We start from the raw sequence: 17,969 nt of genomic DNA, 5'->3' as shown, positions 1-17,969 counted from the left end.
AGCCCCTAAGCATCACCTTCTCTAGTAAGGAAAAATCCTTAACACTTTGCAGATAGAGTCCATGTACTGTCATTATTACTATCACAAGTCTTTGCTAAAGTTTTTTCCTCAGCTAATCCTTAGTGAGGATATTCAGCTAAGCAGTCACTGATGTTACCTGTGAGTGATTTGACCCACCTAGGGAAGGCAATTTGACATTGCAGAGCCACAACACTTCTGCAAGAATCACAGTTTACAGCCTTCCTGTCAACAGCCACTACAGGATCAAGGATGTTCATCCTGTCTTACTCCAAAAAAACCCACATTCTTTTACTATCATTAAGCTCTCTGCAGTCCTTTGTTCATATAGAAGCTTAAAAAAAGAGCTTGAAGTGATTTACAATTAAGTTCATACTTGTTGCCATTTTCCTCCCCTACTCCAAAACAGATGCTTCAAACTGTAAAGCAACACACGTTTCAGACATGTTAGCTGAACAGACTAGGTCAGATGAACACACAAAAGACTAAGAGTTTAATGCTCTAGAGAACAGAGAAGAACAATACAATAATTTAATTTAGAGTTACAGCCAATCCTTTTGTCCATAGACTCTATCTATTTTCCCAGTAGGTACCACAGAAACAATTTTACTTGTGAGTCTGGGCAGCAGGCTGTGCTTGCTTAGGCCACCTAACTGCGACTTCATAAAATGAAGTAGTTCTTGTTTAGTCTGTCAGAAGTTGGTGCATTCACCTGCAGGCAGAAGAGAGGTACACACAAATCTGTTACCTTGCAGCAGCAGCACACCTGGTGTTCCAGTAGTGTAATTTAAGACTGACACCAACCTCTACTTATTCTTTTTCTTCCTAACAAGCACTGGTCCAGTTGACACTTGCCCATGTGGATGTGCACTGTGGGCTGTAAGACATTTCAGCTTTTAATTCCCTGTACAGCATAATCTAGGACTAGAAGTTTGCAACCTGGCACGATTAGTGAGAGCACATGCCAAATTGCTGAGCAAAAACACAGGAGAGACTTGAGACATGCCTGTTTCTTACCCAATCTGTGTTTCCCAGGATTGCATCTCCTTGGACAAAAGATGTCTAAAGGGTGCTGCTTAGTGTTGCAGATCACCACACTGCAGTGGAAATACAACTACAATACAAGAATATTTAGATTATTTAGGGAAGTCTTATTTGGAATCCAATGTATACCAATCCCAAAGGATATGAAGGTGTCAAGGTGGGGAGTAGCCTCCTCTCCCAGGCAGCTAGTGACAAGACAAGGGGAAAATGGCCTCAAATTGCAGTAGGAGCAGTTCAGGTTGGGTATTAAGTAAAAGTTTTTCACTGAAAAAGTGACAAAGCATTGTAAGAGCCTCCCAAGGAAAGTGATGGAGTCACTATACCTGGAAGTGTTCAAAAAGTGGATAGATGTACTTCACAATATTATTTAGTGGGCATGATGGTCATCAAAGACTGGACTTGAGAATCTTGGGGGTCTGTTCCAACCTGAACAAGACTATAATTTTGTTCTGTGAACTGAACAAAAGTGGATGGCCTTTATTCACTCCTCCCAGGGCATTATACCTTCAAGGAGGTCTCCAGCAGCCCCAGGCAGCACTGGCCAGCTGAGCCCTTACACAGCATTGGCTGCATGCACCACCCTGGGCTCACCTGTTGGGACTGCCAACAGCTCATGACAGAACCGAGACATCTGACCTGCTCTTGGAACAGAGATGTGCCCTGGACAAAGGTGAACATCCTCACTTCAAATCTCTTGAGGTGCTGAGGAAATTTTACTCTGAGGCTGTAATTAACTTTGTGGAAGACAGTCCTGTAGGAGTCTTTGTTGTTTTCACACCTGTTTGGGAAAGTGAGAGAAAATATCTTTGATCTAAACCTTCAACCAGATCTTCAAACACAGCAAAGAGATGAAACACAGCAGAGCTTCCTTCTCCATTTTCCCTGGGCTATAGGGGAATGCATAGGAGCTCCTCAGTTAATGATCTCTGCTTTTGGCCACATTCAGGGTTGCTTCTTGCTCTTTCTTTCCAGACAGAACTGTTAGCTAGAAGCACTTCTGGCCACTCAAATGTCCGGCTGCCCCCAGAAGGCACAGCCACTGTGCTGACACCAACATATGCCCCATAGATTAGCAGCAATTGCCTACAAGGTGATCTCTGCCACTTCCACCTCTGCCTCTTCCCTTTTCCTCCCACCTGAGGTACAGCACCTTGTGCTGAGCAGTTACCAAACAGAGGAGGGAAGCCTTCCTCACCCATGTAGAAGGATGTGCCACTGGGGGAGGCTGTCCTGGCTTTGGGAGTTGGTAGCCCAACAGTCATCCAAGTTTAGGTCCAGTCTTGCATCTTTAGGCTGGAGCAGTTCAACTTCAAAATACAGAGCCTCCATCAGGTATTTTACCACAGGATATTCCGATTCCTGGTAGGGCTCTGAATAGGATTTCTCTGCAAGAGAGTATTGATATTAGGAGCTCCTTTTTTATGGAGTAAGTATTCACAAACTTTCTGCTTCACTCTTTTTTCCACTACCATTTTCTCTGGTACAGTAATACTAAAACTTGGGGCAGCATACAAATGTCAAGAATTGATAGAATGGCAAGAAAGCAAGATCAGCAATGAAAGCAAAAATCTCAAACGTATTCCCTGGTGCTGAGGATCCAGAAATGAAACACTCCATCTGCAAAAAGCCATTAAGATTTTTATTCAAAATTGTCTCGAAGGTAGCGAGAAGAGAAAATAAATTAAAAAAAAAATCATAATGGCTATTCCAGTCATCGTGAAGTTCAGGCTTCAGTTAACCCTTTCTGCTGGCATAGGTACTACTTTAAGGCAGTATTGCATCTTTGACACAGGCTACAACCATTGCAGTGAGTTGTTGAACCTGTTTAGCAACACTTCATGAGTTCATAGGAGAGAGAAGCTGGCATCACATTTATTACACAAAACTTACATCATGCCCAGATGAAGAAGGAAAACCATACACGTGTCAGCAACGCTAAGTCTGTTCCACTACAGATATTTGACCATTTATGTTGCGTTTTGGAAGAGAAAACTCCTGTTAGAGGCTTTAAAAATTTTCCACTTCATCCTTTGATACATTTAAAAGTCATCTAAAGATGGTGCTGGGGAACATTTTCTACACTGCCCTGCTTGAGCAGAGTGGATGAGTAAAATCAATATCAGTTCCCTTCTGGCCTCAGCCATTCAGTGATTTTATAGAGTCTAATCACAGATCTTACCTTTGAAAAGCTTCAATGAAAGAGCGAGACAGCCAGACCCTGGCTTAATACTGGGTGGTGGGTTCTTCTTAGATTCATATTGAACATCAGCAGTCTGCTTGACTGCATAAAAGCAGAGAAATTTCAGCCTGAGAGAAAAGGTTTAGAATTAGATTTTTTACAGCCAAATAACACATACAACCTTTTGTTAGGGAATGACACTTACTGGTATATGGGTATATCATTGCCAGGTCTGAGATAGAGTACCTCGTTCTCATATGTCATAGTTGTGCTGTTGAACTGAAAGATGCACATCATTACAAAAAGGACAGTCACATTAGAGTCTGATTTGTGTTTGGCACAATATCTGCACACATCTGCTTGACTGCCAGATTGCACTGAGCAGAGTATACTTAGAAATAGGCAGAAATTACCAGCCAACAGCCCAATGCCCCCTGAACTAAAGCTGACCATAGGTGACAGCTATGCCATAGTGAAGAAGAAAGCTCGTTAGCTTGAATATGACAGGACACCCTAGAAAGGGAGTGCATGTGTCCTGAGAAAAAACAGCTGTACTTATTTACTGAATCAATGAGTAGAATGAAACGCAAGAATGCAGAAACAAACTGCATTTATGGTGATCTGAATTTAGGCATGTTCTGATTATTTGTTATTTTGTTTGTTTTCTATTTGTACAGTATTTGGTGGTAGGAATAGTACCCACTCTAGTGTTTGGCCATGTAGTCATTAGCAATACCCAAAAAGCTTCTGCAAGGTGTACAAGTATATCTGACCAGCATAAACTCCCATTCAAGCCCACCATGAAACAATTCAGAGGTATTAAACTGAAGGCAAGTTTCAGAAAGCACTTCTGACCTTGAGAAAACATTTTTACTCAATAAGAAATTCTGCTCAACTGAATTTAGTAAGCTCAGAAAGAGTATAGATGTACTACTGTGCTGGTTTCAGCTGTGACTTCCATGCAGCTTGAGCTCACCACTGAACTTCTGCCAGGTCTGGCAATAACCCTACCCCAATGCAGAGTAAACTTGATGTGACTGAGTCCTTACCTTCCTAATTGTTCCACAAGTGTTCACATTGAACTTGAAGGTTGCAGTCTTCTCTGTCACTAGACTGGGTTTGCACTGTCTGTCTCTCAAGACAAGCAGAGCAGTGTCCAGGTCTTCACCACCTACCAGTTTGATTGCAGTAATAATCACAGTGCCATTGGGCAGGCACTCTGAAAGAGAAATATACATTTTCACACAAATCAGGATTCAACCTCCTTTTGTAGCCTAACAACAAAGATGTTCTGAATGGATTTGCTGGCAAGTTCTTTTAGCAGCTCACAAGGAGCTCTCACTCTCTTCAAAATTATTTTTTTAGCCAAGATATTTAATACATTTAATACTGATGAGTTGTTAAAACTCTTAGTATCTAGGGTTCTAGCATCCTTAGAATGACTACTTTATATGCTGGTTTTCCCCACATTCCACCAAAACGCCCCACCTCATTCAACTCTCAAAACAACCACCAAAACCCTTTAAAAAAGTGTATTGATTTTGGAGTTGTGTGGGGAAGTGGACTTTCCCACTTCTGTCCCCTGTTCCTGTACTAGGCAGGATAGCCACTTCAGTGTTTAATTTGATTTGCCTTGTGGCATCTTAAATGGTAGGAAATCTGACAAGCAAACAGTGCCACACAACTCTAAAACCTAGAAACATTGCAGACTGCATGGCTTAGTTTTGCAGCTTAAATAGCATTAACAGCTAATCCCCAACATGCTATTACGTATTAGCTCTGAAGGTGAAAATATGCAGGAAACTGAGAAATCTCTCCTCTGAGCCAAGGTGATGTCATCCTTCAAGGTTAAGTAGAATGAAGCCTTTATTGCAGAGGTATGAAAGCCCTAGAGATGACAATCACAGATTAAACAAGAGAATAAAGATACACTGTTCAACTAAAGCATTCAAAAACTAAGTGGGAAGGTTATCAGAAGCTAGAGATAATGGTACTTGAGCAAAGTCAAATCCACAGGATGTGTTTAAACAGGATGTTTTTAATCCAGAAGCTTATACCATGAGCTTTTTCAGTTGTTTTGCAAAATAATGCAATACAAACTCCATTGCAGGTATAGTTGTCCTTAAAGATGCTCAGCCATAAAGTAAATGCAGAATGCGTTTCTTTTTTTCCCCCTTGCCTATTTCTGCCAGCATTAACTAAGGGAAATTAAAGTTTTCTTACAAGGGCAGAAAATAATCCTCCATTACACCTTTTAAGACTGTCTCAAAGAGAAGTTTTATTTTGCTTTGAAGAATATACTGTGTCTTCTTGGCATCTCACAGGTAGAACATGCCTTTCAATTGCTACATGTTGGCAGCCTTACCTCATAGCTCACATGGGGAGAAAGGAAAGGAATAGAGATTGCCAGGTGTGTGCCATTGTCCTTCAGAATGTAGTTGTACTTTTGAGCAGCCTCTTGGGTCAGGTGCCAGTCTGAGATGAAAGGTAGCCAGTTTTGGTCCACATTCCCACGAGTGATAATGAGATGAAGGCTCCTCCCATCACAAACCCCTCTTGCACTGGGCAGTACTGAAAACAACCAAGAGTCAGCCAGCTGCCATCAGTTTAGTGCAGCTCCCTGGGACTGGCAGTATCCCTGGTTGAAATCAGCCCAGCTCACAGCCAGAGCTCACAGCCAGGTTGGTGCAGTTTCACCCAAGTTCCACAAAGTTTACCTGCATCTTTCACAGCTGACAGTGCAATTACTGGGACAACAAAGGTCTCACTTGATGGATAGGTGATGAATGTGAGTGTGACATTCAGAGTATATGCTCTCATGTCCTCTTTCATGTACTAGGAAAATCATATTAGACATGAAAAATTACCAAGTGGTATCATAATTTCTATACTGTGGGATGCTGTGGGGCCTTAGTACACACCTCTTTTTTAACACTTGTTGCATCAAGTGGAACTTGAATTACATATGCTTTGCTTCCATTAGCATATCTGGTCCTGTGTATTAGGTAGCCATGCTGAACAGCTTCAGGTACAGCCACAACAACCCCTTCAATGGTTAAGTTCACAAGCTCAGCATCTGGGAGGAATGTTCCCACTGTAACATTCATTAGCCCTGCACTCAGATTTAAATCTGAAAAGGAACAAATAACATTAATCTCTTAACAGTACCAAAACCTTTGGTAAATTCAATGTTCAGCTACTTACTACTGGTTACAGCAACTTCCACTTGTTCAAATGGTGTTTCTATTTCCTTGAGGATAGTATGTTTGGTTAGTCCCCATTTGTTGTCTTCCCACTGGTGTTCCAAGAACAGGTTGATGGTGTATCTTACCCCAAGCTGTCCATTGCTCACAGAAGTCTAGAATTCAAATCAGTATCCTTTAGTATAGCTTGATTTTGCGTTAAGTTATGTTGGAGCATCTTAAGGTCAGCTAAACCTACAGCCCAACCAAATGCCTTTTTTGTTCAGGACTCCTAAACTCTTATATCCCTGTTTGTATTATCTCAGAACACTCAGAAGACTTCCTTTGGAAAGTGATCTCCCACTAGCCAAGATTCAAAGCAGCAGGGGACTATTTCACAGTGAATAGGGTTGCCTATGCAACCTCACCACAAGTTAAGTTGCTACATTTGCCCAGGACTCAGTTCACCCCAAGCAGCTAGATTTAGATGTGTAGTCCCAAAACATCCCAAGAGCACATGGTCTGCTGGACTAATGGGTTATTCCCATTCTCTTAAGTGGTCTGTGTAAAATACAACAGAACCCATGCATGCTTTACAATCCAGTTAGAACCATCCCTGAGGAGTATAACATCAGGACTAATGGGCAAAATCTGTGTTAACCTGAGTAAATCATGAATCAATAGTTCTGTGTAGGATTCCATCTACCTGTGCTTGCAAGAAAAGAAATTCTTCATAAAGTGGTGATTACAAATGATATCTTTGGTCAGGGCTTCTGGAGTTTTTAACAAATCCTTTGTTCTCCCTCACTCCCACCTTTCATTTAAAAGGCACAAGATTAAGAATTATTCCTTGTCAGAAGACAAACAAACATCCCAGAATATTGCTTGCATGGGACCTAATATAAGTCACCAACCTTGTAATAACCACCTTCTGCACCTATTGGAATCTTCATTGTAATTGCTTTTAACTCATTCAATAACACATATTTCCTGGAAGCCATTTCCTTGGCAGAGAGTTTATGTAGATCCACACCAGCTTCCACAAGCACATCCTTAAAGCTAGTCATTCCAGCAGAGAGTGGTGGAATATACTTGGGAACAGTCCAGGTGATTGTTTTGTTCATGTAGTCCACACCATCTTAGGGACAAGACATGAAAGCTGTCAGCTCACTAGTTGTGAGTCTGTCCCTCTACATTTTGGCATTGGAGCATGGTACCACACTCCTTACCTACAGGACATGCCACAGCAGTATCCACCATCACAATCACCCACTGGTATTTGTAAAATGTACTTGATCTCAGCACAGAAAAGGTCATTCCCCGATCCTGTAAGGAAGGCATCTGGTTAGTCCTGCACAGTCTGGCAGCTTGTTGGGCCAGAAGGAGCACACCAACCTCGACCAGCTGAACTTGGGCAGCAGTGTATGGCACTCGCAGCAGAACCCTGGAGTCTGTGGTGTTGAGTCCATAGCCTGCACTCCAAGCATTGCTCACGAGCAGAGCCCTTTTTTCTTCTGGCTGATGAAATGCTATTTGCCATATTGAGGCTTCTTCTGCCTTTGCCTACCCAGAGAAATTCATCAATAGTTTAAACATGATGTTCAAAGTAACAGGCTTATTGCATTGAATGATTTACTGTGTTGAATTGCCCAGCCGTTTTATTGTCTTTGAATTTTACTAGTGGGATATCCCTCCAGCTTCCCCCACCTCATGCATAGAGAAAACTTTCCATATTAAGGGCAACAGAGAATAACTAATGGCACTAACTGCACTGTTGCAGACTCTGCACATAGAGTCCAAGAAAAAAGCCTCCTCACAGTTTTTTTTCTGGGCCATGGTGTTTTAGAGAGGTTTTTTTTTGTTTGTTTGTTTGCTTGTTTTTTGCACAATCTCTTGTCTGGGGAAGACTTGATTTCTTCCTTTGGAGACACAGCCTACAGCTGTCTGTACTTCTAATCTATAAAATATACTAAAACCATTTGATACAGAAGTTCTGTTGTTGCTACTTAAGTACTTTATGAAAGTATTGTGTGGTTAAAGAAAAGAAGGATGGTTGTGCCAGAGGTAGCACTAGCTTTTGCTAGAAAGAAAACCTGTAGTTTTACTTCTGGAAATACAGGAGTCCAGTCCTCGGGTTCATCTTGAAGAAAGTCTTTTATAGTCTGTGGAACCTCCCTCCTGACAGAAACCTGAGGGGGAAAACCATCTGTAAGGGGTTTGCTGATAGCACTTATTTCCTTATCTTCAACACCCTACAAGCCTATTGCAAGGGGAACCAGCATTTCCTAGAAGGAGATGCAACCATGCCTGGTGATTCACCTATAGTCTGCTTGATTTCAGTTTATTTTTATTTTCCACCTATCCTCTACTTTCTATTTCCACTTAAGACCAGACTTTGTTCTTGACTCCAATGTCCTCTTCCAAGAGGAGTCCATTTCCCCTTCTGCATTCTTCCCCAGCAGGGAAGCTTCCTTCAGGAGGTATACATTCCCTGTTGTCTCAAATAAGATTTATTGGGGCAACATTCAGTGAGTTCAATCTACAAGCTTAACCTTTTTAATATGATTTTACAGCTTTATTAGCTATTACTGCTAATATAAGTTATGCAATCATAATATAAATGTATCACTTAAGATGCATACTGCGCACTCACTAACTGCTCATGATGGGGCAGTCTGAAGCTGACAAAATTCTAGGACTATGCATTGGAAACACAATCTAAGAGAGCAACTTGCAGTACCTACCTTTTTACTTCTAGCACTTTCCATAAGTACTTACCTGCATGTAGTTATTTTCACATATTATCTCTCTGGGACTCCACGGACCGTAGTGGCAACTTGCACTTTTCAGATGAGTTGTAGCATTGCTCATATCAGGAGTATGAGATGCTTTGATTTGTATAGTTACTGTGAACACATCTTTCTGCAGGGGCAAATGGAACATTTGCCTGTTAGACTGCTTTTCCCTAGCTAGGCACCACCTATCCTTGTGACCTTAAATTAAATTACAAAATACACCCACCAGACTCTGCACAGAAGAGCAACTCCATGCTGAAGCACTATCACTTTCAAATTAATTAACTGCACAGGATATATGCACATAGGTGTATAGCTACACAGCAACATAAATACTTTGGGCAGCAGGTTTGTTCCTTTTACATAGCCCCAGAATTGGGCAAACAAAGAAAATGAACAAACCTAAGAGACAGCTGATTTTGTGTTTTATGACATAGTAGCAGTAAGCCAGCAACCAAAGTTTTAGTTTCTACTGTGATGTGTCTCAAGACACTTAATATTGTTAGGGCAGAGAGCAACACAGCTGCCAGATGGAAGTCCCTATTGTAACCCACAAGAAAATAGTTGCCCTTTAAGGGCACATGTGACATACTTCATGTGTTCATCTGTAGGCCCTCCAAATGGCAGTACCATGGAATATTCTCAGACCTCTGGATACATTTGATGAAAATTATTATTCTCTGCTAACAGATACTCAACACATTATGACACCTTAGTTAATGTCCATTGATAATTCAGTAATTTCTCACATAAAGTCAGTGTACAAGAGCACTGTAGTCAAAGTGTCTGTAACAGACTTACCTCTAAGTAAGAGTGGCAGCTCAGTGCAGAAGCACGGAGCTGAATGCTCCTCCAGGTGGTGTAAGCTACGGTATAGCCACACTGTGCTGCCATGGCCTCATCAAGCTCCCAGGCTGTGCCAGACTGATCTACAGGCAAATAGATAGCAAAGAACTCTATTAACAAGTACAACTCCTGCTCGGCTAACTCTTTGAGGAACCTGCTCTGGCATAAGAGTGATTTTGTGTATGAGTAAAAATCTCTGAACAAAGAGCACATTTTAAGTGGGTTTTGACACAAAACCCAATTCTAAAAAAAAAAAAAAATGGATGGCATGGAGAGCTTTTTCAAGGACAAATTTACATTTATACATATAATCTTAAAGCAGGTGTTTATAAGCCAAAAGTATTATCACTGTGCCCTTCCAGGGCATTCTGTGATGCTTTTCACAGAAATGTACCACTTGCTGACTAAGTCCATAGCTAGAGGGCCCAGCTAATTTTTCTTAAACTTCATTAAGTATATGCCTCCACCAAGCTGAAGCCACTAGCGCAAAAATAAATAATGTTGTGCCAGCTCCAGCTAGTGAATTTTCAGAACAGTACGTGCTGTTACTAAAAAACATTCTTATCACAAAGAAAACCCACCAGCTTTACCATGCCTAGAAACTACCATGTGCATTTCAATTTCAGCCCAAAGATAGAAAAATCAAGTCCGGCTAAGTTACCAAAAAACAAGTTGAGATTTAGTATAGGTTACACTGAAATCAAGGTAGCAGTTGGGTTCACTTACAATGGGATCCAACCTGCTAAGCACTATAACAGTAGAATAATCCAGGGAATTCCAGTATAGAAGCACCTCAGAGAATTTTAAGCATTTCACCATGTGTAATTCTCTTGCCAAGTTCTTCTACATCAACTTACCAACAATAAAAAGAGATAAGTATTTGTCTTCAAAGTAGTCTGCACTCAGTGTTATCCTCAGAAGGTTCCCCAAGCACTCTGAACTCACGAGTCCTGTTTTGGATGTATTGAAAAGCTGGTAAGATGGGGATTCAAAATAAGATACCAACAAATCTGCTATTTCCCAGATTGCTTTATAAAGTCAGTGTTGTGACAGCCATACATCTCTGGTCAGGAGATGTGAGAGGTTGTGTTTATACTGGCAGTAATTCCAGGAGAAAAGCTAGCTCCAAAATTACTATCCTATTAGTAATGGCATTTGATGATTTGGCAATGCTACCTGCAACAGCTGGTCATGGAAATAGGATTTTGGAACACGGTCAAAAAGGTACTACATTGGCTGCCCCAATCTGAAAATGTCAAAGTCCCACACACTCCTGGAAAGAGAAGAACACCCAGCTTCTAAACCAAAAACATCCCAACCAACAAAACCCTACAAACCAACCACAAAATAACCGGAAACTTCCACCTGTACCCCTTTATTCACAAGGGCCAAAAGCAAGTTTGGGTGGAGAGCAGCCACATAAGTTGTCCATCAGCCTACCCTGGTCTCTTGCCCAAGTATCAGTACCAGAAGCCAGCTGGCTCATACTGGGAAAGGACCACACAGGAACAGAGAATATGGCTTGAGAAGATCCAGTCCCAAGCTATCACCACAGCATAAACCAGGCCATGGCTCCCAAACCTCTTACAGGCAGGAGGCAGGCACACACTGTCCTAAGTGTAGGACTAGAGACCACAGAAGGCTTCTCATTTGACATGCACATCTAATAAATGGGGATTTATTGCTTCAAAGAGGAGTTTCTATGACATCATGAGCTAACACCAGCTATACCTTTTACAAAAATGGTGCATTATAAGAGCTGAGAGGATTCTTTTTCCTAGAGGGTTCAGCACTGTAGGCTGAAGGTTACTGGTGATGCAATTCCCATGTCAGAGATGGTCATACTAAGGAGCAGCAGACAGATGCTGGTGAACATGACCCTATTCCACCTACAGTCCAAGCTACCAACTAGATTCAGTGCAGAAGCTAGATAATTGCTCCAAGCTGGATCAAACTTTCCCCAGTATCTATTTACTTTGATCTTTGGGGAAACTGTTTTCTGCATCTGCTGCTCTGGGACCAGCCCTGTTTTGTAAGGAAAGGCTTTTGGCTAAGAAAACTGTTTCCTCTGAGATGAATCACTGCTATCTTTATAAAATTTTCTCCTGATTTTGGCCAGGATAGAGTTCATTTTCTTCCTAGAAGCTGGTACAGAGTTGTATTTTGGATTCAGTGCAAGAATTATGCTGATAACACACTGCAGTTTTGGTTGCTGCTGAGCAGTGCTTAGGACCAACCCAAAGACTTTTTAAGTGGCTCATGCTGTGTCAGGGAGGAGCTGCGCAAGAAGCCAGGAGGTAGCACTGTCAAGACAACTGACCTGAACTGGCCAAATGTATTTTCTGTACAATAGACTGTCATGACCTATATATAAACTGGGGGGAATTGGCTGGAGGCACCAATCACTGCTCGGGACAGATTGGCCATCAACTGTAATGAACAACTATCATGCATCACAAATTTTTCATATGTTTTATAACATTAAAAATTAAAATTATGATGGTAATTAGTATTGTCGTGTTTTACTTGGTTCCAATTATTAAAATATTGTTATCAATCCTTGAGGCTTTTCCTGAGTCTCCTCCCCATTCTGCTGGGGTGGGAGGGGATAAGGAATGAGCAAACAGCTGCCTGGTACTTAGCTAGGTTAAACTATGATAAAAGACCTTACATACTGTATGGTGACTAACAACAACTACACTCAAGAGAATAAGAATAAATTCCTTATTAATTCATCAGTACTTGTTACCAGAGTGAGGAAAGGTAGAAACAGTTGCTTAATATAGTGACACATGAAACTAAAGAATGTAGTTCCCAGCAAATCCTTGTATGTTTAAAGTTTCACAGAAAAACATGCAAGAAAGGCTGCCACAAGAGCTTCAGACTCTTCTGAAACACACACATGAGCCCAGATAACACCTATAGAGAAACCTGCAAACTGATGTGAAATCTGTTTATAGCAGCATTACCTGGTGTCTCCTGAGTCCATACCCCAGAGAAAAATATCACTATTAGTGACAGCCTGTAAGAGAAGACAGGGATTAGCAGCAGTTTCAGCTGTGACAAATTGATAACAAATTTCTTGCTCAGAAAGTTCTCCTCAGAATATTAAATTAGCCTTAAGTTTAGGCCAACATTCTAGACTAGGCAATTGGAAAAATGAGTTTTCCTAAGTCATCTCTGGAAAATTAGGGAAGATAAACCAGAAAAGTTAATACATTTAATGCCTTAAGTAAGATCATTTATGTTTAGTAGCCATAGAGCTCTCACCTCTGCACCAGGCTCAGCTCCATTGTTCATTTGCTCAGCCTGTATGTGCTTTTTCCTTTATAGCACCAGACCAAAAAAGAAGAAAACAAAACAAAACAAAACAAAACAAAACAAAAATCCCCAAAAAACCCAACAACTCCTTTGTCAGTTTTGCATAGAAAGGAAAGCAGGGTTTTTAGTCTTGGGTTAAATAGAAAGGCTGCCACATTTATATTGGTGAGACCCTTTTTTCAGCTGTTTATCCTCCTAATTACGAACCTGTGATTCACATCACCTGATTATTTGCTTTACTGATTAAATCTTCCCCTACTTGGTTCCTAGGTCTCTATGTTTTTATGTCTGTCAGCTCCTAACTATCAGGTTCTCAGGACTAATTTGGTTAGAGCAGGTTGCTAATAATGCCAAAGTTGTGGGTTTAGTTCCCCCTATGGGCCATTCACCTAAGATTTGGACTTGATGATCCTTGTGGTGCCCTTCCTACTCAGAGTTATTCTGTGATTCTGTGAAATTGGTGCTGTTCTGATAAAGCATGAGGTAATCCATCATTTTGCAGCTACTGTGTTCTTGTGTGCTGGGTTGACCCTGGCTGGATGCCAAGTGCCCTCCTCAGCTAGACAGGGGAGAGAAAATACAAGGAAAGGCTTGTGGGTTGAGATAAGGACACGGAGAGATCAGTCACCAGTGACTGTCATGGGAAAAAACCTCAATTTGGTGAAATTAGTCTAATTTACTGCCAATCAAACCACTGTAGGATAATGAAAAATAAAAACTAGATCTTGAAAGTACTTTCCCCCTGCCCATTCCTTCTTTCTGCACTCCACTTCCAATTTTTCTCCCTCCTCCCCACCAGCAGCAGAGGACAACAGAGAATGGTGGCTGCGGCTGCTCCTTCCTCCTCAAGGGAGGACTCAGAATCACAGAATCACCAGGTTGGAAGAGACCTTCAAGATCATTGAGTCCAACCCAGCCCTAACACCTCAACTAAACCATGGGACCGAGTGCCACATCCAATCTTTTTTTAAACACATCCAGACATGGTGATTTCACCACCTCCCTGGGCAAACCATTCCAATACTTTATCCCCCTTTCTCTAAAAACTTTTTTCCTAATATCCAGCCTATATTTCCCTTGGCACAGCTTGAGACTGTGTCCTCTGGTTCTGTCAGTTGCTGCCCGGTGAAAGAGACCAATCCCCACCTGACTACAGCCACCTTTCAGGGAGTTGTAGAGAGTGATAAGGTCACCCCCGAGTCTCCTTTTCTACAGGCTACACAACCCCAGCTCCCTCAGTTGTTCCTCACAGGGCTTGTGTTTCAAGCCCCACATCAGCCTCCTTGCCTCCTCTGAATGTGCTCGAGCATCTCAGCGTCTTTCCTAAACTGGACTCCTCACAATCTTCCCCTGCTCCAGTGTCCCTCCCATAGAAAACTGTCCTACATCAACTTTTCCAAGGTGAGTCCTTCCCACAGGTTGCAGTTCTTTTCAAACAGCTCCAATGTGATCCCTCCCATGGGATGCAGTCCTTCAGGAAGAGACTGTCTCTCACAGTGACACAAGTGCTGCCAGCAAACCTGCTCCAGTGTGGGCTCCTCTCTCCGCAGGCCACAGGTCCTGCCAGGAGCCTGCTCCAGCAGGGGCTTCCCACAGGGTCACAGCCTCCGTCAGGCACCCACCAGCTCTGGTGGGATCCTCGTGCAGGTGGATGTCTGTGATCCCAAGGACCTCTGGGGGCACAGCTGCCTCACCATGGGCTGCACCAGGGGCTGCAGGGGAATCTCTGCTCTGGCACCTGCAGCACCTCCTGCCCCTCCAGCACTGACCTTGGGTCGGCAGAGCTGTTGCTCACTCCTCTTTCCAGGCTGCAGTAGCATAGGGCTTTCTTTCCCCTTCCTAACTCTGTTATCCTAGAGATGCTGTCATCATCCCTGATGGGCTCAGCCTTGGCCAGCAGCACATCTGTCCTGGCACTAGCTGGAATTGGATGTTGGACATGAGGGCAGCTTCTGGCAACTTCTCACAGAAGTCACCCTGTAGTCCCCCTGCTATGAAAATATTGCTACTCAAAGCCAATTCATCCTCTCTCCTCTGTGGAGGATTTTGCATAGCCTTCCCTGGACAGCTGAAGTCTGCCAGAAGCAAATGCATAAAACACAGTTTTAAGGCAATTGGGTTAACAAAATAGGAAGAAACTGTTGACCTTTAAAATAAGAGGTCAAAACCAACAGCAGAAGGGAACATAGCTACAGACTGATGGGTGTCACAAACTAAATGAAGAAACTGTCGTATTGGGGATGTGTAGAACACCTAGAGCAGAATTATCCTCAAATTTGGATAAAATTAACCCAACGAAGAAGTGAATCTGAGCAGAAACAGACCTGAGAACTGGGCCCTGAGTCTGGGTGAGTGACAGTATCCCACCACTGAGCAGGAGTGCACTCTGGTGACCTGATGCGACTAGGTGAGTGACGTGTGTGAGCAGGACGCTCCTGGGGCTGCTGAGCTGAGCTGCCGATGCTCAGAGCATGGCCAGGTCACACAGTGAGCAGAGGGGTTATGGTGGTGTCTGTTCACTCTGTGTGTAAGTGCCGAGCACTACTGGTGCTCGGCAGTGTTTTCTAAGGAGTGCTCAGAATTGCCTGCATCCCTCCCTCACTGCGCTTCTTACCGAAATGAACTTTATACTGGGGATACTCCTGTCCTAGGCTTACACCCGTGACATTCGGGGTTTGCGCCTCCCTTTGCCCACGAGAAGGCTGCAGGAGCCGCAGAGCTGCAGGATTTATTTGTAATTTAGCCCGATGTCCTGGAGAGGGAGCCGGAGGATCGCCCGGCTGCTCCCTCCGCTCCCGGCACCTTCCCGGGAGCGCAGCCCGGGCGGCGGGTGCTGCTCGGGGCTCGTTCTTGAACCCAACAAAGATTGCACAGGATCGTTTTAAACTGGCGTCTATTTGTGCTGATGTCACGGGTAACCTCACTGAACCTCTCCAACATCTAAAAGAGTATTAAAAATTAATGGAATGTAAAACACACCGTTTGCCGTGCTCCAAAATGTTAGATTTTACTGCAGTGTTATTCCCAACTGGTCTGTGTTGCAGTTGTTTCCTTCTGAAATTCTCCATGTGATAGATTTTTTACTTCAGAAGTCATTTTCCTGAGAAGCACTATCCACCAAGGATATTATATAAATAATGGGTTCTAATAACAAATAAACCCATGATCAGGCAGTCAGGGCTTAAATATTGGATAGTATGACTCTGTTTATTATTGTTAGAGCTAAGACCATTTGAGTTATGGATTTATTTCACTGTACAGTGGGCTTTTACAATATTACAAAAGGGTTATTCTATTTTTCTCGAACTTGATCTTAGGTACCACCAAGGAACTGCCTGAGATTTCATCTAGTTTGCATGAACTCCACTGGACATTTGAAGATCTACACTGTTGACAACCACATCACAAGTAATGGTTACCTTGGCTCAGGGCAGTGTCAAGGTTGCTTATGCTTTTCCATCCCAAACAGATTCCAGCCATGTTTCCCTTCATTCTTCTATCTGCCAATATTCACATGTTGGCTGAGGTTATAGGGCAAAATGGCATTCTAGAGGGGTCTTACTCGCTCCTTGCAGTTTAAACAGTATCACAATAATTAACAACCAGAATGGAAAAAGAATTGCAGTAGGTCTGCTACAGCACAGCCTTATCACAGTGTTGCTGAAAACATCACACAGTAGTTTACCCACACAGTCACTCTCAGTCACTCTTTGTTTCCTTATTTTTCTTTTTTTTTTACCCATCAACTGTAGATTAATTTTTGTACACTTTTATGTTTCTGAGTTGTGGAAGAAAGCAAGAAGTCTTGTCTGTCAGATTTAATTGCTAAAGATTAAGTGAAATCTAAAAGGCTTTACTCAAACTGTATGGTCATAATGTCCAGTATAACAGAAAATAATTCCTTTTGGCCTTTCAGTCTGTATCAGGACAAGAAGAGGGAGAAATGATGTGGTGTTATGCACATTCTCAGTGGTAACAACTATGTACAGGGTATCTTTAAATTACCAGCCTTTCAGCTGATAACTGTCAGCTCTCCCACAGCAAGCAGGTGAGCAAGAAGGAAAAAAGGCTGTCCATACAGTCTAATATGGCTGTTAAATATACCTTGAAAGTTATTCTGACTGCATGCAAGAATGCATATTAAATTAACATCAAAGATAATTGTGTTAACAGGAATAGTAAAAGTGAGAGAGATTTTGCAATCTCACCCTTATAAAGTGACCCTTGTAAAATGTCCACCAGGAAATTCATCACTCATTTTTTTCATAGGGTTGCAATGTAAAATAATATATTCAAACTACTACTCCATCTGTCTCTCTTTGTTAACTCCTCCTCCCACGATTCTGTTCCTAGACAGTGTGTTTATATGCTAGCCTAATTCAAATGTTTTCCATGTAAAAAAATGGGGAGATAAAAAGCACAGTTCATCTGCAAGTGAAATCTCTAAGAGCAGACACATTAGATAGACTCAGGCCATTAACTAAAACTCAGCAACTTATGCAGGGCTGTCTCTGCTGCTAGATATGCCTCCTCTGGGGATACAAATTATTTCCTAAATCATCACTGACTTGATTTGCAGTGAAG

General features: G+C 42.3%; 1 protein-coding gene across 1 annotated transcript; it reads right to left on the bottom strand.

Annotated features, from left to right (window-relative positions):
* Positions 1-595: 595 nt before the first annotated feature.
* On the bottom strand, positions 596-17,259 carry LOC137469882 (uncharacterized). Its single transcript, XM_068182960.1, has 25 exons — positions 17,243-17,259; positions 16,000-16,325; positions 15,155-15,305; positions 13,335-13,389; positions 13,034-13,163; positions 10,922-11,014; positions 10,020-10,147; positions 9,202-9,345; positions 8,529-8,612; positions 7,819-7,986; positions 7,653-7,749; positions 7,338-7,561; positions 6,446-6,599; positions 6,163-6,371; positions 5,959-6,076; positions 5,607-5,812; positions 5,012-5,129; positions 4,291-4,460; positions 3,447-3,520; positions 3,242-3,369; positions 2,258-2,447; positions 1,699-1,840; positions 1,036-1,132; positions 823-895; positions 596-730 (listed from the first exon to the last, which is right to left on the bottom strand). Exons 1-24 carry the CDS (start codon positions 17,257-17,259, stop codon positions 825-827), a joined length of 3,294 nt encoding a protein of 1,097 aa, XP_068039061.1. The 3' UTR covers positions 596-730; positions 823-824.
* Positions 17,260-17,969: the final 710 nt, after the last annotated feature.

The sequence above is a fragment of the Anomalospiza imberbis genome, chromosome 3, assembly GCF_031753505.1.
Source record: "Anomalospiza imberbis isolate Cuckoo-Finch-1a 21T00152 chromosome 3, ASM3175350v1, whole genome shotgun sequence".
Lineage (NCBI taxonomy): Eukaryota > Metazoa > Chordata > Aves > Passeriformes > Viduidae > Anomalospiza > Anomalospiza imberbis.
Note: the sequence above shows the minus strand (reverse complement) of the source record. Positions and strands in the feature narration are given on the sequence as shown.

Excerpts from the sequence above, each read along its gene's own strand:
- LOC137469882 (XM_068182960.1), bottom strand. Across the intron at positions 15,306-15,999 it reads CCAGTATAAAGTTCATTTCG|CTAGTGCCAGGACAGATGTG; the intron begins GTAAGAAGCGCA and ends ATCCAATTCCAG. Across the intron at positions 1,133-1,698 it reads CATCTCTGTTCCAAGAGCAG|TTGTATTTCCACTGCAGTGT; the intron begins GTCAGATGTCTC and ends CTTGTATTGTAG.